The sequence below is a fragment of the Aptenodytes forsteri genome, unplaced genomic scaffold (assembly GCF_000699145.1).
Source record: "Aptenodytes forsteri isolate BGI_AS27 unplaced genomic scaffold, ASM69914v1 Scaffold216, whole genome shotgun sequence".
Taxonomy (NCBI): Eukaryota; Metazoa; Chordata; class Aves; order Sphenisciformes; family Spheniscidae; genus Aptenodytes; species Aptenodytes forsteri.
The window spans coordinates 1,565,381-1,592,110 of record NW_008796114.1 but is presented as its reverse complement, the minus strand read 5'-3'; the positions used below and the strand labels follow the sequence as shown (position 1 = coordinate 1,592,110).

Here is a 26,730-nt window from a genome sequence, read left to right as displayed (position 1 = left end):
GGGCCCGCGCCGCCAGGGCCGCCCTCCGCAGGGGCTGAGGGGATGATCCGTGCCCCGCGGGGTGGTCGCTAGCGGAAGGATGACCACTCCCGCCCTGCTGCCGCTCTCCGGGCGGAGGCTGCCCCCCCTGAACCTGGGCGCCTCCGCCTTCCCGCACCACAGGGCTACCTTGAGACTCTCCGAAAAATTTATCCTGCTCCTTATTCTTAGTGCCTTCATCACCCTGTGCTTCGGGGCGTTCTTCTTCCTCCCCGACTCCTCGAAGCACAAGCGCTTTGACCTGGGCTTGGAGGATGTGCTCATTCCTCACGTGGACACCAGCAAAGGGGGCAAGAACCTCGGCGGCTTCCTCATCCACGGGCAAGGGCACGACGAGCACCGGCACAGGTAGGTGCCTTCCTCGCCGGTGAGGGAGCGGCGCTGCCGCTGTGGCGGCGAGCCGGGTCCCCGTGGGAGCAGGACCGGGTGGAAGGGAGGGAGGTCCGTGGAAGTAGGTCCTTCCCGTACTGCTGTCGCTCCTCTCTCCGACATCCTCACGTCTTCCCAACGCGTACCAACTTCTGGGCGCTAGCCTTGCGTCCTCCAGCTGCCATATGTAGCTGTGGCTCCGTGTTTTCTTTTCCATCGTGAATTTAGCTTTCTGGCTAGCGAGGGCCGGGAGGGTAAATATGAGCTCTCCTCCAGTGACTGATGTATTTTTCTCGCCCTAGCTAATTCCCTGGGTCAGTCGTGGAAAAAAGGGCATTAAGTTACGGCACTTGTGGAGACAGTATAAGTGACTGAAAAACTGCTGCGTCTTTTCTATAGCTTTTATGTGCTTACTCAAAACAGCTGCTTGTTGCTGAATAGTGTAGCAAGAACTTTGATCTGATGAAGACTTCGTGCTGTGACGCAGAGGCTGTCAGCCTACGATGTGCAGGACACAGAACTAGTGTAGGTGGCATAATTGCCTCTTCTGGCCCTTAAAATCGTTTGTTATAATGTTATTCCAGACAATTGGAGATGCCGGTGGCTAAGTTTCCTTAATTGTGGTTGCCAGTGTAAAGACATTGCAGATAAAATAGTAGTTAAGAGTAATAAGGGTAAACGTCATGCTGTTGATCGCTTTCTGGAGCCACCTAAAGCTTTGTGTGGTGCAAGCCTCTAAATGTTCAAGACTGGGTCATGTGAACTTAAGCCTTCAAAACTGAGATTCAAAAAACTTAAATGAGGGTTTCACAGTGTATTTACTTCTAACATACACTAATTGCTTAAATCCTGCCCTAGTGCCTGGATCATAGTGAAGCTGACTGATCTCTTTTCACTGTCAAAGATGGGTAAAATGTGATGATGACGGGTGGTAAAATATACGTTCTTCAATACTCGAATTAGTAATACAGTGAAATTTAAAGAAAGGTTACTTATGCTGATACTGTTCCTTGAGAACAGTTTAAAATATATCCTATTGACATGATATAAGAATTATTTAAAGATTATTTGTGCTAGATTAAAAGGAGAGGGTATAGTTGCCTCTTTTAATTCATCTGTTCTGAGTTATAAAGACTACCTGAATACCGTGGTATTTTTCCTTAAGGCATCTTTGCTGTTGAATGTCTTGGGGCACTTATCATCAGCTCTTTCTCCCTAACTGAAAGGGCATGGATGCTTAATATTTAACAAGGACTTCTTTTGTCTATGATGTTAATTGCTGGCACGGTTAAATGTAAATGTTGCACAAAACATAGGTTTGGACACTCCCTAATATGCCTTTGAAGTTCTCATCTTTCACTGTCTTTTTTGTGTGATCTTATTTCTTAGCTTTCACAGTCACTCTGGTACATGCAGTCAAAATCAGGTTCTGAAATAGAAGACAGATGAAACAAAGAGAGGCGTTCAGCAGAAATTTTCAAAACTCCAGCTGTGACTGTTATACCTTGTGTTGCCCAGTAGATGGGCTGTAGAAAAAGGAGTTTGTTGAGACTGATAGTTCTGGAGTGATGCTCTTGATTAACCTACTTATGTGGGTCCTTTTCATGTTTCCTCTTTAATTACTGAGGCTACAGCTTTAGTAATGGTATGAAGTGCATGCTACTTTGTCTGTCATGTGTAGATAAGCAGTAACTTGTAACTGTTGGAGCTAAATGCATTTTGCTTGTTTGGGATCTGTTCTTTAAAAGAAGTGGTTATCCTGTCATCAGTTAATTGAGCAAGAATAGATATTATTCCTGTTGTTTTAGCCCTGCAAGCCATTGGATTGCTCCAAGTGTGTCTTAACTACTAAAAAAGCCTGCCTGCTTAACCTGCTTGTAAGACACTTGTGTGAATGCCACAGTATGCATTGTGAAGCAAGGTTATGTGCTTTACTTCTGGAGCGACTTTTTTGGCTTATTACCACATAGTCTTATCAACAGGCTATTTGCTAGCCGGGTGCTGATGTGGTGACTGTTTTCCATAAAGGAAAGGACAGAAAGGAACTGCTATTTTCAGTGCTGGGTTCCTGCTTCTGGATTGCAGGAACATTGATAGATGGCGTTTTGAGAAAGTAAAGGGTCTTCAGTAGTGAATTCTAGATTACTTGTTATGTCAGTTTGGGATGAAAAACTTTGTTCAGCTTACTATCAAGGAGCAAAGTCAAGCGTCAGCTACTCTGTAGGTGATGTAGGACAGAAAGGAACTGCTATTTTCAGTGCTGGGTTCCTGCTTCTGGATTGCAGGAACATTGATAGATGGCGTTTTGAGAAAGTAAAGGGTCTTCAGTAGTGAATTCTAGATTACTTGTTATGTCAGTTTGGGATGAAAAACTTTGTTCAGCTTACTATCAAGGAGCAAAGTCAAGCATCAGCTACTCTATAGGTGATGTTTTTTGGATGGCACTGAGGAGTTATGGTGCAAAAGATCAAGAGAAAATAACCTACTGGTAATACAAGGGAGGAGGCGGTCTAATGTGTGAAGTGTGATGATGGATTGACAAGCTGTCTTTCCAAGAATTGTGGGACTTCAGAAGAAATCAGATGACAGGTCATTCATATGAAGTATACCCCTGATCATGAAATGACAGGTGTGTTGATTTAGTGACTAAACGAAAGGGTTTCTTCTGTGAATGCTGGTATTGACCTCTATCAAACAGTAAAAACTACGTATCATGGTTATGCTGCTCCCTTGGTATATAGGCTATAATATTTTAATGCTCATTTTTCCCTACCCCTTAAATTTTGAGCTTTGTAGGCTATTGGAGGATTTTCATATGTCTGTCTTCTAGCAAATATAGCAGTGACGTAGGTAGAGGGTTGTCACGCAGCCATGCTTTAGTGTTGGGTGTACAAACAATGGTTCTCACTGGACCTTCTCTGTATTCCTCATATTGCTTTCCCACCTCTTCCCCTGAGCCCCCTTGACATTCTTGAGTGTTTTTATTATTGTTACAGTGGTTACCCCTTGGCAACATTCACTTTACATCTTCCATTAACCCGTTTTTTTCTTTTTTACCGCTCCTGTCCTTCTTCCCTTCTCCCCTTCCAGACAGAAAAAGCCGGGGGGAAAACTCCCTTCCTGGTAGCCTGTTCAAGATTTACAGTGTCCTTGCCTATCATCCAAAGAAAAACAACTTTCTTGTAAGAAGATGGTTAAAATCTGGAATAAAACTGCAATTTATATTTTGGGAAATGGATGGGCTGTAGTGCAAGTTAATACTCATTTTTTAGCTGTTCATTTCATGGGTAAGCTCTTCATGTGCACTTGCAGGATAATGCATGGGGAATGGGTTAGTAATGTTGGAAAGGTGTACCACAAAATTTTGCCTCTGGGAGGAGGGAGAGTGGAAAAGGCTAGTCCAGGACTTGTGAAGATATGTGCATACACATGCTTTTTAAAAATCAATTTCACTTCCCAAAGATTAATTTCTCTCTGTTTCAAACAGGGTATTGCAGAGATTCTGGAACGAGAGCAGCACAGTTTTGAAGACACATCTTGCCAAACAAACTTGTGTGTCACTTAAAATTTGTTACACAGTTTTAGATAACTGTCACTTCTCCCAAACTTCTGCATCTCCCCTGCCACACGAAAACACTTCAGGTGTTTCTCACTACCCAGTTACTTTCCAGCTATCTCAGGTATTTTATTCTTCGGTACCAAGTCTGAAAGATAGCTTTGGAACCAAAGCAAAGCATTCTTATGGTTTCTTGGCATCTAATGTAAATGAGTGAGAATGCAGATGCCCTGTAATCTCCTTGATTTATCAGATTTTTTAAAAATAAGATTATCTGTAATATGGAAATTGAGCAGACTTGTTTCTTTAATGGTGTGTCAAGCAGCTGCTCTTTATATTACTTGACAAAAGTTAAGATCATTTCTGTGGTAAAAGTACATTAATCTTAGAGGCAAGGAATAATGTAATTTTATGAGCTCAAAGCTGTAAAGCCACTTTGTAACAGCAGTTGGACTACTGTTGTGCCAACAATTCAGTTCTTCAGAATTTGCAGAGCTGCATCTTCAGCTGCTAAATTCCTGTGTATTACTTCAAGTCATAATTCCTCCTGTGCTAAAAATACCCACAAACAACCCTCATGTCATCAGATTGATAGCAGGTGCTGCTAATACAACTGACCACCTCAGCTGCCTTGGCCTCTGTGTGTAAGTAGGTATAATCAGTGTAAATTGTGCCTTTGACTTTGTTTCTGTGAAGCTAAGGAATATTGACTTCTGTGTTATGCAAAGATACAAGCTCAGCAGTCTGATATGACCAGTTGTGGGTCAGCAGCTGATGGCAATAGTCTAAAAGTGCTCTTTCTTCTGATGCTTAATATATGGTTGTCTCTGCGGCAGTAGCAGCTGCTGTCTCTACTCTTAGGAGGTGAAAGTAACAAAAATGATTCTGAAGAGCTTTCACTCTTAATTTCTTCTTTTAAATCCTGCTTTTTTTTTTTTAAGAAACATGAAAGGCTTAATATGCTTCTTTTGAATACCTTTATCTTCTCTGGTCTATATGACTTAATTAGCTGTAGTAGAAGTGGGCAGAGGAGATAATTTAATCTCTATTACTCAGTGGGATCAGTGTCTTCTGTCATCCTCTGCCATGCCATCAAGTATAAAAGTGCATAAAACTCTTTGCTCTTCCTTCCTCACCTTCACTTGAGGCACAGCTCATTAGTGCAATTAAGAGTGTTTGCTATTGTGGTTCAGAGAACCTGTTTTTTCCCCTGAAAAATCAGGACCCACTGTAGTGCCTGGGCCCCAGCTCCTACTCTGTCCAATTTTTCGCTGCATGAAATTGAGCCTGTCTTCAGAGCAGACTCCACAGTCTCTGTGGAATGTGGACTCTGAGTTTCAGCTGAGGTGCTTGATCTAGAAGCAAGGGGTTTTTAGGGTGCAACATGCAGGAGATGCAGGTCCTCATGGTGACACCTATGGAGCTGAAGAGGGCAGAAGTAGTGCATTCCAAGTCAGGGCTCAGAAACATCTCGTATGTATAGGGCAAAGAAGTTGTAACTGTCTGGTGTCAGTCTTCAACTGTTGAAGCTATTGCAAGAGCACTGCCCATCTTTGTCTGGAGACTTCCTCAGTTGGGGTTTTTAGTAGCCACATGTCATTCTCTATTCTGGACTCCGTTTTGAGAAGAGGCTTGAGGAAATAGTGTTGATACTTGGAGATTTATAGAAATTTGATTTCCCTTACTTTCCTCTGGAGTCCCCACATTATACCCTTAAACTCAATTTGAATTTCTCCTGAACCTGCTTGTATTATTTCTAAGGTTCTGCTGAAATTAGTACATTATGTTGTAGGCTGAGAAATGCTTTCATCTTCGAATTACGAAATGCAAATTCTAGACCATCTGTCTAGATGTCCTCCCTCCTCCCCCCCATCTGCTGAACAGCCTACATCGTGTGTAGAGTGCTGCTTTCTTCAAGTTATCTTGCTGTACTCCAGTTTGTCAAAGTATTTCCTGTATTATGAAAGAGAGGAGTCGAGAGCTGGTCTTCTCCAGTTCTTATCCTTTCCAGTTAAAAAAAAAAGTTTTAACTTATTGGTTTTCTGCATGATCTACACTTTGTCTACATGCTGGAAAACAATCAGGCGTGGGAAAACTGCAGAAAGACTGCTGGCTGGATTTAGGCCAGCTGGTGGGTGGGAGGCAGTAGCACTTTGGTTCATTTTGAGTTTTGTAGATTAAAATCTCAAAAGAACTTTAGCATAAATGTGGGTTGCTTGATGATGGTAGCAGTGTAGGCAATAGTAAGCAGCATGGCTAGTTGTGGGCACATTGCACTATAAGAGATCTCCCATCTTCTGATCCTCTCAATTTCCTATAGTAAATACAAACATCTTGATCCTGCTCAGCTAGTTCTGAGTTACGGGGTTTTGCTTCCTTACAACAAATGTATGTAAAACTAGTTACAAGTTTGGTGACATCATGTGTTGTATGTGTACAGGTTTTCATAACAGTTGAACTGAGACTGAATGTGGGCAAAGAGGAAAACTTCTGTAACGCCTTTCTTCTCTTCTTATGTCCTTCCCTAAGAAGCCCATAAAGTCCAAAACATGGTCAGTACTTTTATTCCACCACCCGCACTTCCACTATTGCAGCGCTCAGTGTTGAGAAGAGTCTGGTCTGATGGGTAGGCAGCTGTTTCCCACAGTAGTTATTGAGGCTAACAAAGCGGGAACTTGAGGACATGTATTTGGCTATAGCTTGTGGGATTTGTTCTTTTCCCTTCATTTCCAGTTGCAGGCTCAAGTGAGTGCTATCATCTGTCTTAATTCAGTAACTAGATTCTCACTTTATTACTAAAATTCAGAGTTCTGTTGCAAGTTAACTGTTTGTGGGGAGAGGAGTGTTCAACAACCCAACAAGGTAGTAAGGCCAAGAAAGGGGAAAAATAAGTACCTTTCCCCTGCTGCCCCAAACCTTGAAATAAAAAGTCTGAGGGCTCTAAATGTCCTGTATGATTGTAACTTTTCCAAAGTACCTGCGTTTAAATGTAGTTATTTACCTCTTATTTGATCAATACGACTTTTGATATTTGTCTTCAAATTCGACAAACAGGTTTTACTTTATTGTATTGAGGGTGAATACACTTATTCATGGGGGGGAAATATTGGGAAAAGCTTTGAGAACTGCTGAGTTCTTGTAATATATGTTTGCTCATAAAACTTGTAGGCTTTTGATTCCTTTTGTCTTTATGTTGTTGTCTGATCTAGTGTCCTGCACAGAGCAAATTACGTAGCTTCGTTCATTCACTCAAATAAAGAACTTGTATTATTTAGTATTTGAAGATCTCGAAAAATAAGGGAGATAATTTTTCCTGGTAACTTCCATTCTTTTTTGAGTACCCAACCAGATACGCTGGTGTTTCTAAAATTTAAAAAAAAATAAAGAATGAGAAGATATGTTATAGGTTATTTATTAACCTTCTTTTCTAAGCTAGAGACTGCTTTTTAAAGGTATCTTTAGCCTTGCCTCCTAAGCAAACAAAGTTTATGTGGCTGTGCCATATGTTCACCTGTAGCGCTCGCTGACCCTGTTCTGTTCTCTATTCCCTCTTTCTCCCCTGTAACATCTATCAGCAGCAAAGGGTGACCTGTCAAAATAAGTAACGTTTCTGTATCTTGTGCATGTCTCAGCACTGGGTGAAAGAGAAAGACCTTAATTAGGGACAGTGCTGAAGGACGAATCACAGCTATGAGCCCAAGAGTCATTTGTGATACTTGGTCTGCTGCTGGTCAATCTGCACAAGTGAAACTCAGAACCAGCCACAGCACGTGTCCTCTGTTCTTCACTGGTCGCTGGAGAAGGGTGGCTGGAAATTAACGCTGTGGCAGGAAAGAGCTGGGTTTTATGGGATGCCAATAGCAATGGGGTGCGTTACCGAGGTGGTAGGAAACATTGGGACAGAAAGCTAAAGGTGATTGATGTCTGAAATATGGGGCTACGTTAGTTCTGCTCCTTACAGGATTTATTTGCCCAAATGTTGAATCATATTTATGATTCTGTCTTGCTGCCTTCATTTTTGTAAATATTCTTACGATGCAAACCCATGAACTGGATTACTTTGCATATGGTATTCAGCATGAGTTTCATTAATGTTTTATGTGCTTTCTTACTTGTTAGTCACCTCTTAAACCCCCAGAGGATTTTTGTAAATGCTTCCCCAACTCCTTGCCGTAGTGCTGCCATTGAGGCTTACAATGGACAGGTAGCTATTTTCTATGATTCTATTTGAGAGAGCAAGTTTGAGGTTTTCATTTGGTTTAATATTATGTAATCTGATCAGTATGGCATGAGCAAAATTACAGCTTTAAGGGAGTGCATATGATGAAAGTATTTTCTTGTTGTATAAAGATTTAAGAGCTCTTAAATGAGATTATTTTGTGTCTATTAACACCAGCATGCAGAAATGTCATGTTCATATTTAGTGTGTGCTGGTAGCAACTTGGAAGACTTCTGCAAGATGACATTCATCTCAGCTGAGGTTTAGCACTGTAGGTCAGCAAGACATTTGAAGTTTGCATAGGCAAGCTGCATAAGTAGTTTCTCCCTCTCAGTAATTTGTTACCATTTTTCTCAGGGACCCGCTGACATGTTTTAACTGCTGAAGTGTACAGTCAGGCCGCTTATGAGCAGGTGACTGTCAGTGGTAAATCAAACTAATCTGTTTTACTTTTTTATTGGATCAAACTGAATGTGCTCATAAAGGGTGAGAAAAACATCTCATCTGTGGGAGCCGCGTATATCCCTTAAATCCTTCAGTGGGAAGGGGAAGATCACATCTGCCATGTTCTTGCTCTGAATATCCTGCCAGATAAGTAAACTTGTGCTGAATACACTGGGTTGTACTCGTGGTTTAGGTTTGTTGGCTAGTAAGAATAGTTTACAGCATGTGCTGTTTCCTCAGCAGACTTTTCTGGATATGTTGCTATCTTTACAAATGTATTGCATTTTGAGTGCTATTTACTATTTTCCCTATGCAAGTTAGGGGATCTGCTTTTGCTCCAGAATACTTGCATCCTGTATATGTAAAAAATCATAATCCAGAGCTGACTTTCTAGACTGCAAACTTCCTGCTTGTTTTCATTATTTTTATGAAATAAATTTTGCTCTATGCTTTGAAAACAAAACTTGAAAAAACACCCACTTGGTGTGTGTTTTTTCAAACATCCACTCTCTGGGCTTGTTTGAGATGGCAAAAGTGGTGGGAAGGATGCTGCTTAGAGAAGAGAGGAGTTATTTTCCTGGATAAGATACAATATTCTCCCCTCCCCCTGCCCCTGCTTTTTTTTTTTCCACAAAGAAAGAGAAAATTCAATCCTGAAAAAATGATAGTGGGACTAGTTTGAGTAAGAACCATGTTTCTAGTGACCTTTTAAATCTCTTGTTAATCAGGTTTATCTTGGAAACATTGAAGACTGTTTAATTCTAAGCTTAATAATTGCAGATGATGCAAGCATGTATCTGTTTTCCCAGTGCTATAATCACACATCCTTAGTTTCCTAAAGGCATCTGTTCTGCTGTCGTTGGCTTCTATTTGAGTGGAAAGTGTTCTCCAAATTATTAAGCAACGCATGTATTGAATTCTGAATTGCAATGCACAGTGTTCTGGAGAAGAAAATACCGCAGAGGGTAAGTGGACTCTTCTGCATCATGGAGTTCTGGTGTTATAAAGGGTATTCAAGGAATTCAAATTTCTACTTTTGTGAATAATTCCACCTTCTAGAGACACTGGAATCCACGACAATTAAAATATTAATGGGTCTGTGAAACAGCCATTTTCCAGTAAATAGCAAAAACCAAAACAAATGAGAAATAGTGCTAAGAATTAAATTTTTAACTTCAGTTTTATCACTATATCATGCACTTATAAAGGGTATTCAAGGAATTCAAATTTCTACTTTTGTGAATAATTCCACCTTCTAGAGACACTGGAATCCACGACAATTAAAATATTAATGGGTCTGTGAAACAGCCATTTTCCAGTAAATAGCAAAAACCAAAACAAATGAGAAATAGTGCTAAGAATTAAATTTTTAACTTCAGTTTTATCACTATATCGTGCACATTATTTTAACTGGTTGTTACTCTGAACTGTTAAAAATACTGATTTAGGTACTTAAAAACAGTCAAGTTGGATCTATTAACTGTTATACTTGTTAAGTTGGTCCAGATCAGTGCAGTGAAAAGTTCATAGAGTGTGAATGTTTATGCCTGTTTCTGTGAAATGAATTACTAATTCACATCCCAGTGATGGAAGGGAACTTAACTGCACTGCAATAACTGTCACCCTGATAACTGAGAACTTTTTTTTTTCATTTTATCATGTCTGGGAACTTTCTCATATTGAGGGACTGATGGGAACTTTCTTATATTGAGGGACTGATACCGTGGTATCCTTCCATAGGTATCTGTATACGTGATATCTATAAACTGCTCAGTGAAGTGGATAATCAGTTGTCACTACTGTCATTTCAATACTTGCATGTGAAACTTTAAAACCAATGTTTAATGAGGTGACATATTCTACTGGAAATTTTTATAAATTAACTTCTGTTATGAACTTGGTTCAGCTTTTTCTTGTAGTGATATTGGTGAACAGAACAATTGAGAATCATTCAAAGTTGTATTGGTAACCAAAGGAAGCTCTTTTATAAAAACACCACCAAACCCACCAAAAAACCCCATCACCCCATCATTCCTGATATTAGTTGATATGAAAAACAGCAACAAAAAAACAGTGATAGAAGAGAACCTGGAATCTTTCTGGCTGGCTTTTACCCAGTCCTGTGTTGGCATTGCAGCATTTGATAGGTGCTTGCTGGCCAGAGTAGGCGATGGGAACAGTTTATTGACTCAAAGTCAAATGCCTAATGGTGACTTTCGTTCTTGTGTGTGTTTGTGAAACAACAGAATTTTTGAGATTGTGTTACTAACTACTACATGTGAACCCCAGGTCTTTGGTTTGCTCTGGTTTTTATACATCTGTAGTCTTTTAATATGTTTATTTGGGTTTCTATAAATTGCTTGAGCACTAATTTTATTCAGATGGATATGCTATTGCAGTTATGCATAGTCATTTGCTTGACACCCTCTCTCCCCTCTTTAGACGTAATTTTCTCAGAATAGCATCTGGCCATCACACTACTGTGGGACTAGATCATCCAGTCTACTGCTATTACAAAGAAAAATGAGGCTTGACATATTTGTGTCAATTTGGCAAGATGCCTGAATCATTATGCTCAATGAAATATGTGACGTTTCAAGTGGTAATGTAACCTGCAGGAACAATTGCAAGAGAAACTTAAGGCACTGCAAAGAAAATACCACCTTTACTTGGTCTGGGAGGTTCAGATACTGACACGAGTCACCTGATCAATCCCCAGCACAAGATTGTGATTTAGTCCATTAAGGTATTTAATTTTCTTCAAAATTTTTCATACTCTAGAATTTGCTGGTGGTGATCCTGGGAAAATTTAAAGTGCCTTTTGAGTTTAAAAGGAAAAAACCCCAAGTAAATATCTATGGAGTTTCCTTTCCTACAGTAACAAGTAAATAAACCAACAACTAGCCCGAACTCCAAAGTGGTGTGTGTAATTTTTGAGTAAGTCGTAATTACTTGCTGTTCTTTGGTTCGCTAGCAAGTTTGTTTTGAACTGTCATGGGTTCATAGTATGGAATTTTTAGCAAAAAAGCAGACTATGTAATATTGTCTAGTGTTCTAGTAACTAGAAAATATGTGGAAGCATAAAAAAATTAAAATATTCCTTAAATTTGATACTTAACAAATTCATTTTTCTGTCTGACTTCTGTTAATAAGAAAATTCTGGAACCTGTGCAGACTAAGTAGAGTTCTTCCAAGCTGCCTTGAAAAATTGCCTTAAACTGCATCAGCCATAACCTTGCTTTCAGGTGGGTTCAATAATGCTTAAAATAGAATGCCTTTTGAGATTTAGAAAGCCTTATATTTACATCAAACTGTTCAAAAACATTTGTGGCAGACGGTTTTTTGTTTTATATTTTATTTTCAGTTTCTGCTCTACCTCTTCTTTTTATATGATTGGTCACTTATTTTTAGCAATTTGACCCTGCTGTTTTCAGTTCAATGCTCAGCAGTTGAAATAAAACAGGGCTGTGGAGGTGGCAAGTGCCATCCAATGGTTGTGTAGTCCGAGACATCTAAAAAAGCATCACCATCTTCTCTGCTATGTGGAGATGGGAAAGCCGGGAGGGGAGGGAAGGATAGAAGGAGTTGGATGGAAATGTAACGCCGAAGTTTTTCTTATGTTCCTTTATGCCATGCTGTTTTTCAGATCACAGATAGCCTTTGCCCCACCCTTTCTCCCACAAAGGCTAGGTGTGGTCCCGAAACATGTTGTGGTGACAGGTGGCTAACACTGCCTCATCTTCTTTTAACCTATTAAGAATGAGTGAACTTTAACCTCTGAGAAGCAAGAGGAAATAAAAGCCTCCATAAACATTCAGAAATCCTCAAGAAGGGAAGCTACATGAGGCTTTGACAGCCATCTTAAATACCGTGTTTTGTGTTCTTTATTTTTTCTCCCATCCCTTCTTTCTGGAATCCAAAATGATGACTGAAGGTGACATAATGTTTATAGGAGAGGGAATTAAGCTTCCATTTCCTAGTCCGAGTGCTTGATTTTGCAGCATCTCTACTTTAGGGTTGGAACGAACTTTCAACTAATATTAACTTCCACGCATGACAGTGGCTGCAAGGATATGACCTTTTGCCACAGCATTAATCTTCAGAAATAGTCTCTCTCTAAAATTTCCATGGGTTTTTGCCACAGCATTAATCTTCAGAAATAGAGTCTCTCTCTAAAATTTCCAACATGTGGATGTGTTTGACATCTTCTAGCATACACAGAGGTTCCTCAAGCAGGAAATACACAGCGATTATTTGCTGGCTCATGCAGGGAGCCTAGCCCGTTAGGCTATTTACTGAGTATTGATGTGCTTACCAGCTCAGTGAGTCCCTGCTGGCCTGGAAGGTGTAAGGTAGGAAAATATCAACCTCCTTTGATTCTTGGAGTGTGTTGATTCTTGGTCTTGCTGGGTCAACATATTCCAACTCCACTTTTTTCTCAGATTTTATGCCGCCTTGAGTAAACACTTTTCTCTTGAATTAAGTTAGTGTCTCAGCAATTTCACTCTTTTTCTTACCTTTTGTGGCTTACAGCCATGAGAGTATCTTCTCATAAAGTAACTGTTTTTGGTGGAGCTGAGCCCAAGCTCACACTGGACTTCGGGTTGTAAAGAGTTGAATCTCTTGGTTTGATGATCTTGGGACTGCATGCTTGTTTACTCTGGATCAGTATGTTTGAAACTGTTGGGTCTGAACTTCTCAAAATAAATGGGATTTTGTTGCCTACAGCTGGTGAAGGAGAGAGTCGTGGGTTGTTTTGTAGTTCCAGAGTTTTCATTAGTCAAATCAACAATGTTGTCCTGTTTGAGTCATCTCTTTCTTAATTATGTACTGTTATATTATGGATAAAATATTTGTTAGGGATATGACCTCTTTTTCATGAAAGAGGCAAGGAATTTGCAATAATCATTTGAACTAATGAAACGGATTTTAATCTTAGAGGGATCAAACATATGACTACAACTGTCCATGAGCTGCATTTTGTTGCTGGGAATTTACGGAGTTGACTGCAGTAGTGGTGGAGAAAGAAGAAATTTGACTTTACATGCCGGATGTATATGTGATTGTATTAAGCAAATTAACAGAGGAAGATAACACTGTGTACTATGTACTGTTTATAAAGATATCTGAAAAATCTGAGATTCTATTGATGAAGACAATTCAAAGATCAAATTGCTGAGACACTTTATATCCCCAGCTCTTCCATTATTTCAGATTCATGTTCTGGGCTACAGTACTTCTGTGTATTTTCTGTCCTAGTCATGTCAAGAGTAGTTTGTGTCCAACTCATCTGTTGCATATATCTAAAGCCTGTATATGTAGTCTGTAAAACACTTTAATATTTAAGTATTTCACTGATACTGGAAATAGCACTGATAGCTGTTAATCAACGTTTCATTGCTTTAGTTTAATCTGTTAATTTTATCATAGGTTTATGAAAAACATCCATGATAGTTCTAGATGTATATACCAGATGTACTACTATACTAGAGTTCTAGATGTATATACTACTGAAATATTGCTCCTTTGCTGTATTTTGTTTCACTTCTTGTATCCTGACAATATTTTTATTGCAGATGTATATGAACAAAGATCTGCTTAGCAGTTCCCGAAGAATGCCAAGTCATCTTTAGCTGACTTAATTGTAATGTGTAAGAGTAGTTTAATCATTACAATTTCCTCTTTTATACTTTTTTTGCATTCTGTTGTGTTTACCATCATGATGCTAACATCCTTACCTTGTTTATGGGTCAGTCATTCCTTAGACTATGTGCTGGATTTTACTAGCCTAGTTGGCTGTCAACAATATTGTTTACTTGGTTGGGAAGACATTGCAATTGGAAAGGTGTCTTTTTCAGAGCGAAGCTTATTGCTCATATTCTCTGCAGTTTGCTTGTATATGAGGAAACTCCACTGCATAATTTGTGGTAATGATATCTACATCCTTGAAGATATTCAGAAGCTGTCTGGATGTGGTCCTGGGCAACCGGCTCTAGGTGGCCCTGCTTGAGCAGGGGGGGTTGGACCAGATGACCTCCAGAGGTCCCTTCTGACCTCAACCTTTCTGTGATGGGGACTGTATTCTCTTCTGATGTGCAAAAACCTGCTTTCCGTATTCATAAATGTACTGAGTAGTGTGAGCCTTGCATTGTTAGGTTTTTTCTTGGGGTGGGGAGTTACTGATCCAGTGTTGCTTTTCTGGCTTTTTTTAAAGGTAAAAAACCCCCCCAAAACCCAATTATCTGTCCCTTGAATCAAAATTGTGTAGTTTATTAGCAGGGTGGATTATTTTAATGTGGAAACTTTTATTAAAAGCACCTGGAAGGCTAAATAATTTGTCACACAGTTGTCTTTCATCCTCTGCTTTATTGACGAGATTAAAGAACTTTGGGAGTAATGAGATACAGTTTTGCTCTGTGGAACAGTGCAGCTTAGACGGTACGTCATGATTTCCAGCTCTTTGTTGCTCTATCTTTAGTTACTATTTTGGCTGATTTGCCAAGTAGAGAGGTATAAAGCTTTGCTGTTCTTTCCTTCTAACCAGTCCCACTGGTGCTGTATGGGGGAAGAACTTTTGTAGAGTATTTCTATTTTAATTAATCCAATATTACTGTTAAAAGTATATCCACACTGCAGTCTGTGTCCTTTTATATGAAATCCTTTTGAATCACAGTATAAGTGCTATATATATTTGTTTTTTTTCCCCTGAAATAAGGAAGGACTGTGTTTAACAACAGAACACTGCCTGCAGCTCCTGTCTGGGTTTTTCTCACGACATGTCACGAAATACCTTCTGAAAGTTATTGATATTCTGAGCCTGAGTTCAAATTATTTTTTTTTCTTTTATTGCCCCATAATTCTTCCAGTTTCTGTGAAGCAGTACTACATTTTAAACTGCTGCCACATAGAGGGAGGGGAGTGCTGGTGACTAGTGTGATCCTGCCAATCCTGTGGTGCAAGGAGCTGATCTGTGTTTCAGACAAATCAAATGCTACTCCTGTGCCACAGCAAGGCTAATTGACTAGCACTGACACTGTGTTAGCCAGGAGGGTTGTGCATAACTGTTTCTTGGTGGTGAGAGGAGCAAGTCAAGAGAGATTGCTGTAGACCTGTGTTTGGACTAAGCTGCACACCCCTAGTAGTAGGTGTACCTACTGTACCCCTGTAATGAAGAGCTCGTATCGGTCTCATATGGTAGATCCCAGGGTTTTCCGCTTCCTCTTCAAGCTCTCTGCCATACAACATGTTAGTGCATGACTTACAGCGCCATGCACGTTGACTACTATTCTTATTTTAAATGCATTGATACACAGGTATCAATTTACCATATAGCTGTATGGTAACAGTTATAGGTGGAGGAGGAAGATAAATTTGAGCAGTACGTGTGAACTTCCAATAGGGTATTTAAAGCACTGTTGCTTCTGGGATGAGCAAAGCAACTCTGGCTGGGTGAGTTAAATAGCATTATGGAAATGTGGTAGCTTGCGTTGACAGAACATCTGTGTGAGGGTAGTCTCTTCCTTAGAGCTCTGTAGGACCTGCCAGAGGGTTTCCCATGCAGAGAAGTCTAGTACCATCTGCTTACCTGAAAGTGTGCCATCTCTGAGTCTACATTATATGCTAGTTGATGCTTTCACTTTGCAATAGCCTTTCTCTCTTTATGTGTATTTTTGCTGTCAACTTAATTTATTATGTCTATAAATGTCAACAATTGAGAATTTTTAGACTAAGACCATACTAGTATCATGGCTATTGCTTTAAATAGCTAACTTTCTCCAGCTGTTTTTCTTCAGTTGGTGAGAGTTTTGGGGTTTACTGCTGGAGATCAGGCTGCCGAAAAGACTCATGGTGTAAAAGGAGGGAGCTACCATACTTACTTGTGGTACCCCGTTTGAACACAGACATCAGGCAGAAGGCATTGCTTCAGTTAATATAATTCTCATTTTTCCAGTACAGGGGGTGGGAAAAGGGAAAGAAGTACCTGATTAGGAACAGGAACCTGGAGGGGGAAATTGAGCTAGGGCTAGCAGAGGGCCTTGGTGGTGGTGAGGAGCAGCAATTAATTTCTTTCTTTGGAAGCTGGAGATGGGAACTGCACACGGAGCAAAATAAAAGGAGGTGGGATGACTGTGAAATAGTGCCTTTTGCTTTCCTCCCCTTTTTCCCTAAGTAGAAAAAGATCAACGCTGTCTGAGGCGTAAGAAGAGTTGGGCATTGGCTGAGTGAGATATCAAAGACTAATCAGAGTGGGCTTGGGGAGAGGAGACATTTGAAGCAAGTTGGTGCTCATTAAGGCATAAATAAAATTTAGGATGGTAGGGAGTGTTTCTTATCTGATGGAGGAAGCAATATCACTGGGATAAACTAGAGGAGAGGAAACCATACGGCTGAGTGAGGGGATAGAGGTGATGGTGGGGAAGGGAATGACTGGGGTTGATGGCCATGTGAGTGCGTGTGCAGAAAACATGATCTTTATAGCTTGGGCTCTAATCTGAGGTCCCTGAACATGCAGGTCTATAACACTTGAAGCTCGTGTCCTGTTCTGCTGTATCCCCAGCCATTTAATCTTGCATATATCCTTGCCGCAACAGCAGTGTTTGGACAGTCAGCCAGTTAAGAGACCTGATTTGGCCTGAAATGATCAGTGATTTTTTTTCAGCTGGCTCAGCTCACCACTGGCTGACTGGCTTGCTGCCTGGTCTGCTGAGTACCAGCATGAGGAGTAAGGGAGCTTGTTTTTGTAGGGCAACTAAAGCCCTGAAATGTAAAGAATGATTTGCACAAAGATGGTGACCAACACAAGGAATATAGAGTTAAAATATCCTTTATTACATAAACCAATATTCCAACTATTATTGTTGATCATGTTGTTAATGCTGCAGTCATACACAACCAACCTTTAACCTAATAAATCAGCAGCATGCACGTGCTAGTTGACTTGTTTCTACAGAACCACTAATTTTCTAGCCATCAGTTACTCACTGCAGCAACACCAGGAAAGCTGTGTTCCTGTGCACTGTCTGGCTGGTGATCAGGAGAGGGGACCCATGTTGATGCTGGGCAACTCTTACCCATCCAGGGATATTCTCTTACCAGTCCACACAGGTGGACTTCTCTACCCTGCGCATACAGTGAAGGCAGTGTCATTTCTGCCCCGAATGGAAGTTGGGTCTGCAGATGGGTCCCCTCTGAGTTTGGCAGAAGAACTTCCCAAAGCTTAACCTGCCACAGCTTGTGCTTGCACTGGTGATCTCTGCTCTAGGTGTTGTGTGGGTTGTCCAGTCATTCACTTACCTCACCACGATTTTATCCAACAGTCCTCATTTTCCAGCAGATCCTTGCCTTATTACTGTTGGCTTTGACTGTTTACTTCCGAGCTCTACAGTTAGTTTCATTTCTTGTTATACCAGTCACCTTAAAGCTACAATTTACACATTTGTCTCTGGCAGGCTCTGTTAAGGGAAGGCTGTGTGGACTCATCCGTAGAAGGACGATTGCTCCTGCTTCTTTGTTAGCTTTGGCTGTCATCTGATCCCACCATCAGCTAATTCAGGGAGCTAACCCTGTGCAAAAAAACTCAGAACAAACAAGTGTCTAGGAGAGCACTACCAAGCCCCCAGATAGTCTACTGTGTTAAGACCCTCGATCAGTTCACCAGCCACTGACAAGTGCCAGAGCTGGTGCAAGGTTGAGTGGCAGTAGCTAGGTATTAATCAGCTTAAATATAATGTGAAACTCTAGCTGGAGTCTCTTTTTTTTTTTTCCTCCTCTTTCTGCTGCAAGCTGATACGTGTGAAACCCTGTCAAGGTATTTTTCTCTTCCTCTGATGTTGACCTACATAGTAACTGATAGCAGGAGGCTGTCATCCTCTATTGCTCAAATGGTAGAGTTTCTTACGGATGTAAAGCTCCAACCTTGCCATTTTGAATCACTGGGATGTTCAAATGATTGTCATAATTTTTAGTGACTGCTGTTTCTTAGTTTCCTTAAAGAACAACCCCCTACCCCCAAACACAATTCTATACAGCAAATGTCTTTTGGCACCCTATTTTTCCTTTCTGGTGTCCTGAGCTCTGTTCTTAAGGTTACTTGCTTGACACTTTCAAAGTCAGCCAAATATTACTGCTCACAGTTGGTGTGATTAATTTTTTTCTGATTGTTATTTGAAACTGAATAAAACCTGTTATTAACAAAATCAAATCAAGTTAACTATATGAAAGTGGGTTAACAGAGGTGTTTTCAAGCAACACAGTTAACAAGCAAAGTTTTCTTGGTCCGTTTTATGGTTTGCTTGGTCTTTTTTTCAAAACAACAGTAGACCAGGAGTTATCTTCTTTCTACTATTGTTCTTCCTAGACTCACATGTTTAGTGTGGTTTTTTTGGTGGATTTTTTTGGCAAATTCTTTTCAAGTATGTCCCCTCTTTTCTTTCATTTTAGAATGAGCTAATGTCCATGTGGAATGTCACAGTAGTGTCATCTGTCCTACCACATGTGAAGAGTGAGGCTGTCCTGTATATTAAGTATAATATTTTTATATTTAGCACTTCCCATTGCAAGGAATTAATGCAGCTTTCTCTGTGACATTCTTACATAGTGATTTCAGCAAGCCATATCTGCTGGAGGAGTGTTTTCACGCTATATCTTGTGAAGGTAAACAGGTAAAATCCTGTTTCTCTTTTGCTTAAGTGTTCTCTCATATATTGTTGTTCCTGTATCTCAGGTGAAATGTTAGGAAATTCTTCAGAGCTTATTAGTCAAACTAATATTGCACGTTCTGTTATTAGGCTAAATTACCTGAATGAGAGCATGCTATAATTGATATATGTGCTAAGAAATTCCTTTTTTACCATGTGAGTATACAGAAGGAAAAGGAATTTCTCAGCTGGCTAAGGCCCCTACTTAAAACTTGTTCAATTTCTGGAGGCTATTTGGGTCCTCTCAATCACTTCTGAAGATTTTCTGCATGCCTCCAGGAACTTTTTTCCTCCTCTGGGAGTATCATGTGCGAAAGGGGGGATTTGTAATTCTGGGGGCAAAGAAGGTCAGGAAAGAAGGGAGAGCAAGGATGCTGTGTGTAATGCACATATGATTGGAGTTCCTTTGTTGTCACTTCACTCTTGTTTCTGTCCCCATCTCCTCCCAAAATGCCTATACAATCTAAGGTTATGAACCCAGCATCCTGCCTTAGCAGAACTGTCAGGCAATGTAGCTAGTACAGAGGGTGAAGGAGTAGCAAGTCAGTACTGTAGTGCAAGCTTCCATAGAGCATATACTGAAACTGTTGCTGGTGTTGTACAAAAAGGAACCCGTGATTCATTTCCTTTAGGTAAAAAATTATGTAAGAATTATATTTAAAAGAAACCACAAACTTTTCACTCCAGAGAATGTTAAAATGTTAAATAGCATAGGAAGTGCACGTTCTGCAAGTGCATGTTCTTGCATGTAGGAAGTGCAAGTTCTGCACTTGTACATGCAACTTTAATGTGACTCTTCGTGTGTTCAAAAGGGTGAGAATTAAGGTGTAGCAGAAACCTGTAATCTTCTTGGTTCTCAGCTATTTGAATCTATTTTTTGAATCTAAAATGAGCCATCTAAATCTGCCTAATTTTAGGATTCTGTTTAATATGGCAGCTTAAAAGAAGGTCAGGAAAGAAGGGAGAGCAAGGATGCTGTGTGTAATGCACATATGATTGGAGTTCCTTTGTTGTCACTTCACTCTTGTTTCTGTCCCCATCTCCTCCCAAAATGCCTATACAATCTAAGGTTATGAACCCAGCATCCTGCCTTAGCAGAACTGTCAGGCAATGTAGCTAGTACAGAGGGTGAAGGAGTAGCAAGTCAGTACTGTAGTGCAAGCTTCCATAGAGCATATACTGAAACTGTTGCTGGTGTTGTACAAAAAGGAACCCGTGATTCATTTCCTTTAGGTAAAAAATTATGTAAGAATTATATTTAAAAGAAACCACAAACTTTTCACTCCAGAGAATGTTAAAATGTTAAATAGCATAGGAAGTGCACGTTCTGCAAGTGCATGTTCTTGCATGTAGGAAGTGCAAGTTCTACACTTGTACATGCAACTTTAATGTGACTCTTCGTGTGTTCAAAAGGGTGAGAATTAAGGTGTAGCAGAAACCTGTAATCTTCTTGGTTCTCAGCTATTTGAATCTATTTTTTGAATCTAAAATGAGCCATCTAAATCTGCCTAATTTTAGGATTCTGTTTAATATTGGGCAGCTTAAGTAGGACTGGTTTTCCTGGGAAAAAGTTGCCATCAAAGCAGGTTTGTTTTTATCATTGTGAAAAACGAGTGTATGCATTTAATTTTGTATGGAATAAAGAAAAATAAACAACTTTTGTAAAGATTGTAGCATGATGACCTCTGAAAAAGGTGAGCTTCGAGTGGTATGGAAAATACAGTAATGCTTCAGACTCTGCAGCAACTTTTGTGGTCTATGCCAAATCATAGAATGCACCACTCTTATTTTCCTTCCTGGCTTGTGTTGCTGGGCTTGTCTGGTTGTTGTTTTGTTTTGTTTTTTCCTTCACTATTGAAAACTTAAGTTTTTGGCAGCACTGGACATACTATTAAAGAGCTTGATGCTGTGTAATGGGAGTGCTCTGGTTACTTTTACTTCTGCCTGAGCGTATGCTTCAGTACCTGATCTGTGCCATCAACATCAGCAGGACTGCTTTGTCCTATATGTAAATGTGCTTAATTGTAAAGATGCCTTCTTTAATAAGAAGCAAAGATGATGCACTGCTCTTGCCTGAGAACCCAGTTCTGTGTAATTGCTTTCTCAGTATCACAGGACCAGCTATGTATTATTCTGCCTTGATCAAACTGTCTTTTGTATCAATAAATAATATAGCATGCAAGATGTTTGTCCATACTGTCCTAGACTTGACTGTGGTGAGTAAAGTGTAAATAACCTGATACATTGCTATATATATATATCTCTAAACTTGTACAACAGCCATGTTTCCAGCTACCTAGGGTGATTTAGAGTAGAAAATTCTGTGGTTTGACATTGTTAACTGCAGTAGGCTTCTACAGTTTTGAATTAAAATTATCCTACTATTTTTTGGTGCTGTTTGAATCCTGCATCAAAATAAACTCTCCATTTCCAGATGTTTGTCCTTACTATCTTGCTCATTTCTAACTTTTTATCCTACTCAATTCTCTTGTTCAGTACTGATTTCTTTTTCTGTTTCTTATTCCTATAGTCTATATGTATTTTTCACTCCTGCTTCTTGTAAAGTTCTTCCATCTTTATTACTTTAAAAAAAAAATAAAATCTGTCTCATCGGGGTACTAATTGGAAAGGAAGATCTGATCCTCCATCAGTATGGTGCTGGGAGACAGGAAGCTATTTAAAATCCTTTTACACAGAGCGGGTAGCAACATTCTTCTCATTCAGGTTTCTTGATAAAACATGAAGGGATCCTAAATTTCATAAACTATTAGTAAGACTTAGGCTTTTCAGTGTCCTTTTTTAGAAGTAAGATTGATTCCTAAAAATAAAATAATTTTTTTCCTCTATATTAGCATTGTAAGTGCTTTAACAATCAGATTTAATACCTTGTTCTGCAGAGGCTTAATATTCTTCACAGAAGTAATTAGCTGCAGCTGTTAAATGAAGTTTCTTTAATCAGCAAAAATTCTGAAATAATGCCTACTTCTGATTATATGTTAGTGTCTTGAGGCAAATCTAATTGTATTCTCTTTTACATCGTATAAGCAGAAAGGATCTAAATGAGATGTGTTTGATAGAGCTGTAGTGATTGAAAACTCTACATTGTTGAACTTTATGCATCTATTGCTTTTCTTAATAGAGTGTTTTCGTACCTGGATGACATTAAGACACTAAAAACTGAATGAGTTTGCTTATATGTAGTTGAAAACTTGTGTAAAGCGTTGTGTAGTTCATATTTTTTTTATTTGCTCCTCACTAATGAAAGTTGCATTCATTGCTGTTGTAGTCTTAAAAAGAAGTATCATATTTCTCCCTGAAATAGTTGGTCTGATTCTTCTGAAAATCTGTTTCATGTAAGCTTAAAATGCTTACGCAGTCTCTGGTGACCCTTCTTAGCATTGACAAATGCCTGGCTGCTAATATGAACGCAACTGTTGGAGTGTTTGTAGAAAACATCTACCTTTCTTCACTAGTAAAACTTAAGTTGACTGTACCAGCTATGACAGTGCTTTCAGGTCCCAAGAAAGCCATTGCCTTGAGCTTGGCACCCTCCTCCTTTTTTGAGTTGATGATTGCATGGCTGCTGTAGACAGGTGAGGAACAAATGCCTTTGCTAATGGTCACAGCACTTGACAGAATCTCAAGATAAATTTTCCCAGTTCTGTTCGTGTTAACGTTCATAACGTAGGAAGAAAATAATTCCCGAAGGATGACCTCTTGCCTGCATGTCTTTTTTTTTTTTTCTCCTTCAAAAGTTATACATGTTCTACATTTGTTAGTGGAATCTCTACTGTTTTGTTCTTAACTGGAAGGTATGTTTTGTACTTTTTCTTATCGTTGTGAAAGAAAACAAGAAATGTCTTATATGTTAATGCACTTTATTAATGAAATATTTAATTGGATGTATTACCTTATGATGATTTATGAAGATTCTGGCTATGTTCCAAAATCTTACAAAAGATACCTAGCAATACTATGGAATTTTTTGGCTTTCAGTTTTGCAGAGGGCTTGCTCTTCATGCATAAGGGATGTGCTTCAACTCTCCACTCCCTTCTGCAAGTTCTGTGTGCCCATTCAATCTGTGTTTTTGAAATTCTCTCTAAATGTATTCCCCAAGGATTTTGCTTGTCCTCATTCCAGAGCTGCTTCCAAAGGCCTTACCTAAATTACAAGACAAAGGAAAACAATTGGGTAGAGACAGATACAGGACTAACAAGCAGCAGTGGCCTTTAACGATCAGCATGGAAATCTGTGAATTTAACATATAAGACATCTAGAAGTGGCCATGTTTTCTTTCCTTTGGGCCTAGAAAAATACATACAATGAATTAGTTTTTGCAGGAAAAAAATACAGAAAGGCAATGTAAGGATGCAAGTAGTTAAGTGGATTGTTTTCCTAACAGAATTGCTGGATGAACAGAACAACATCAAACTCTGGGGGTTTCTAACTGTATGGGTTAAGACAGACTGCATTTAAAATACATGGAAACTAAGCAGAAAAGTTTAGGAGTAGTCAAGTTCTAGGAAGTGGGAAGAATGCCTGGACACTGGCAACGTGGGCAATGGAGAAGGTTCCACTGCTGAACAAAAGATGTGGGAGGAAGATAAAAGTTGTTACAGTTCATATGGCTTGAAGGTGACACACGGCTATCTACAAAGCAATGTCAGAGACTGAGGTTTTGGTTTAGACAAGAGAGCAGATCTGAAAGAGGATCTGTGAGCTTCCATCATAGAGATAAGAGTTTGTGAGAGCAGTGATGAAGGTGGCTGAAGGCCCAGATTCTTGGTCTAAGATTTGGCTGCAAAAGAGATCAATTAGGGACATCATTTATTGCATAGAAGTGGAGGGAAGTTTTGTTTAAAGGAAGTCTACATGGAATTTAAGAGGGGGTATTTAGGATTAAAGGAGAGTGCCTGTGTCAGTGAGTTAATTCTGTCATCTCCCTAGCGTGGTCCAAAGAAATTGAATGATGAAAGTGAGGAGGACTGGTGTTCAGAGTGGCGGCGATGCCTTTGTAGAAGACCAAGGAAGCAAGCTAGCGGAGCCTAAGTTGGTACAGATAATAGTAAAGGAAGGCAGGAAATAGGAATGTGAAAAAGGTCAAGGGGAAGTGTGACAGCAAGAGGAAAAAACTTCTGAAACTGGATGGAGAGGGATAAGAGGACTTGAATAAGGACTCTGTCTCATGTTCCTTTTGTTTGAGGAGCAGTACTCATGTCACATGCAAATCTAACCACTTGCTAGAAATAAATTCTACTGTCACCTTTGTCTAAAAGAAACCACTCAAGGAATCTGCAATTTGGGTTAATTTCCTGGGCAATGAGGGGCAGTATATATATCTCCAGTGTCCTTGTGTCATGAATGTATATTCTCTATATACTAGGAGAACATGATGGGGTTGTAATATGTGTGGATGTTAGAAAATCGTGTATGCTGCAAGATTGGAGGGAAAAACAACTTTTGTAGTTAACATGTGAAATGTTTTTTTTAGGCACTGACTCTCAAAGTTAGGTGTGGTTTGTTTTTTTTTTTTTAAATTAGTGCCTGTCTCTGTTGCACTACGTCTCTGAAAGTAGCCTCTGGTTGAAGATTTCTCTCTGAAGATTCTTCTCCCAAGTAACTAGCGATAGGACGAGAGGAAATGGCCTCAAGTTGCGGCAGGGGAGGTTTAGATTGGACGTGAGGAAAAATTTCTGTACTGAAAGAGTGGTTAAACATTGGAACAGGCTGCCCAGGGAAGTGGTTGAGTCACCATCTGTGGAGGTATTTAAAAGACATGTAGATGAGGCGCTTAGGGACATGGTTTAGTGGACATGGTGGTGTTGGGTTGATGGTTGGACTCGATGATCTTAGAGGTCTTTTCCAACCTTAATGATTCTATGATTAAGCTTGACAAAAGGGTAAAAGTTCAGAATTTCCAAACAGGGGTTTGTTTGTGGATGACAGACTTACACAAATATTTATGTGCTTTAAAGGTTCTTGTCTATCCATCTGTTGAAAATCCAAATGATAATAAACTGGTTGTCCTTTTGCTATAGTGACCCAGTGCTCTGCTTTCTAGTGTGAGAGAACAGTTGCTGGTGGCCAGTTTTCTTTTCTTGACTCCATTCTAATTTCTATTTCTTCTTTTGAAGACTTCTTATGAAGAAGTTTGAAAGCATTTTTGGTTTTTTGCAATTCAGTTTCTAAGAGCCTGTTGCTGTCACAGCAGATAGGAGAGACGTTAAAAGTCATTGTCTTGGCAAGTGAGGCCTTAGTAGCTGTTAAGTTCAGAATGCTCACTACTGCGTGCATAATTAAAGCACATTAAGTTTCGGTTAGTGATTCGGTTATCAAGCGTTATAATTTGTGGTCTTTTCTGAATGACATTTAGACAGCTCGTGGATGCTTTGAGGATGTACAGTGTTCCTGCACAAGCAGCTGCAATAGTTAATTACAGTGGTTTAAAAAACTTGCACCTGTTTCTAGTTTCAGATTCTAATTATTAGGTCTATTTATGGTTCTTGCTGGCAAAAATAGTCTAATCACAGATTCTTTTAATAATATTGCTTGTTTTAAAGTAGCTACTGCTGTAGTTTCATGGTACTTGAACCTCTGTCTTGACACTTTAGAATAAGCTGTTGGGGTGACTAGAAGGAAGCAGCAGCTTTCTATTAGGTAAGGTTTTTGAAGATTTACTCAAAATACTCTATATTTTAAGAGTTTGCTTATGTTGCCTAGAAGCCGGGGGGGTGGGGTGGATAGTTGGATAGGGAAGCTGTTTGACACATTTTGGTATATGTGTTTATGCTGGGATTCTTTCCAATCTTATATTTTTAGATTGATCCTTTCTGAGGTTTCTTTTCTTTAACTCTGAGTATTTGAATGTAGTGCTATCTACACGCATTAAACCATTGCTGACTCTTTCTTATGCTGGATGGGGAGGTTGTTGGTGTTTGGGTGTGACTTGGGGGGGGGCGTCAGCTGCTCACACATTTCCAATGTTCTCATTCTCTTAACTTTATTCTGTATTTTCACTTAGTTCTTGTTGCTTAAGAACTCAGAAGAAACATGTGGTATTGGTATTTAGGGGTGTGATTTTTCTTCCATTAGGGTCATATACCTGATTATATTCGGTAAAATGTCTTCAGCTGGAACGTAGAATATGACATTTCTTGTAGCTCATGCTGTCCATCATTGGTAATTGCATAGAGAATATCTGTCTGCAGAAGAAGCTCTTGTAGTATCTCCTGTAAACTCCCGCAAATACCTGTTGACCTTTCTCTTCATCTTACTGTTTTCTTATGTTTGTCTCAAAATGTCACTTCCTGGAAGACTTGGAGCTGATCATACAGTTAGCAGTAGAATTTTTCATCTCTATTGAGTCTCTGTGTATTTTCTTCAAACACTTAGGTATTCTGCTGAG

The 26,730-nt window shown here is 39.6% G+C and overlaps 1 protein-coding gene across 1 annotated transcript in view; it reads left to right on the top strand.

Annotated features, from left to right (window-relative positions):
- The first annotated feature begins 77 nt into the window (after window positions 1-77).
- Window positions 78-26,730, top strand: part of MAN1A2 (mannosidase alpha class 1A member 2) — a 162,649-nt gene continuing 135,996 nt past the window's right edge. The window contains exon 1 of the mRNA XM_009287096.2: window positions 78-387. Within this exon, the coding sequence (XP_009285371.1) occupies window positions 80-387 (308 nt within the window). The 5' untranslated portion in view covers window positions 78-79. The remainder of the gene's footprint in view (window positions 388-26,730) is intronic.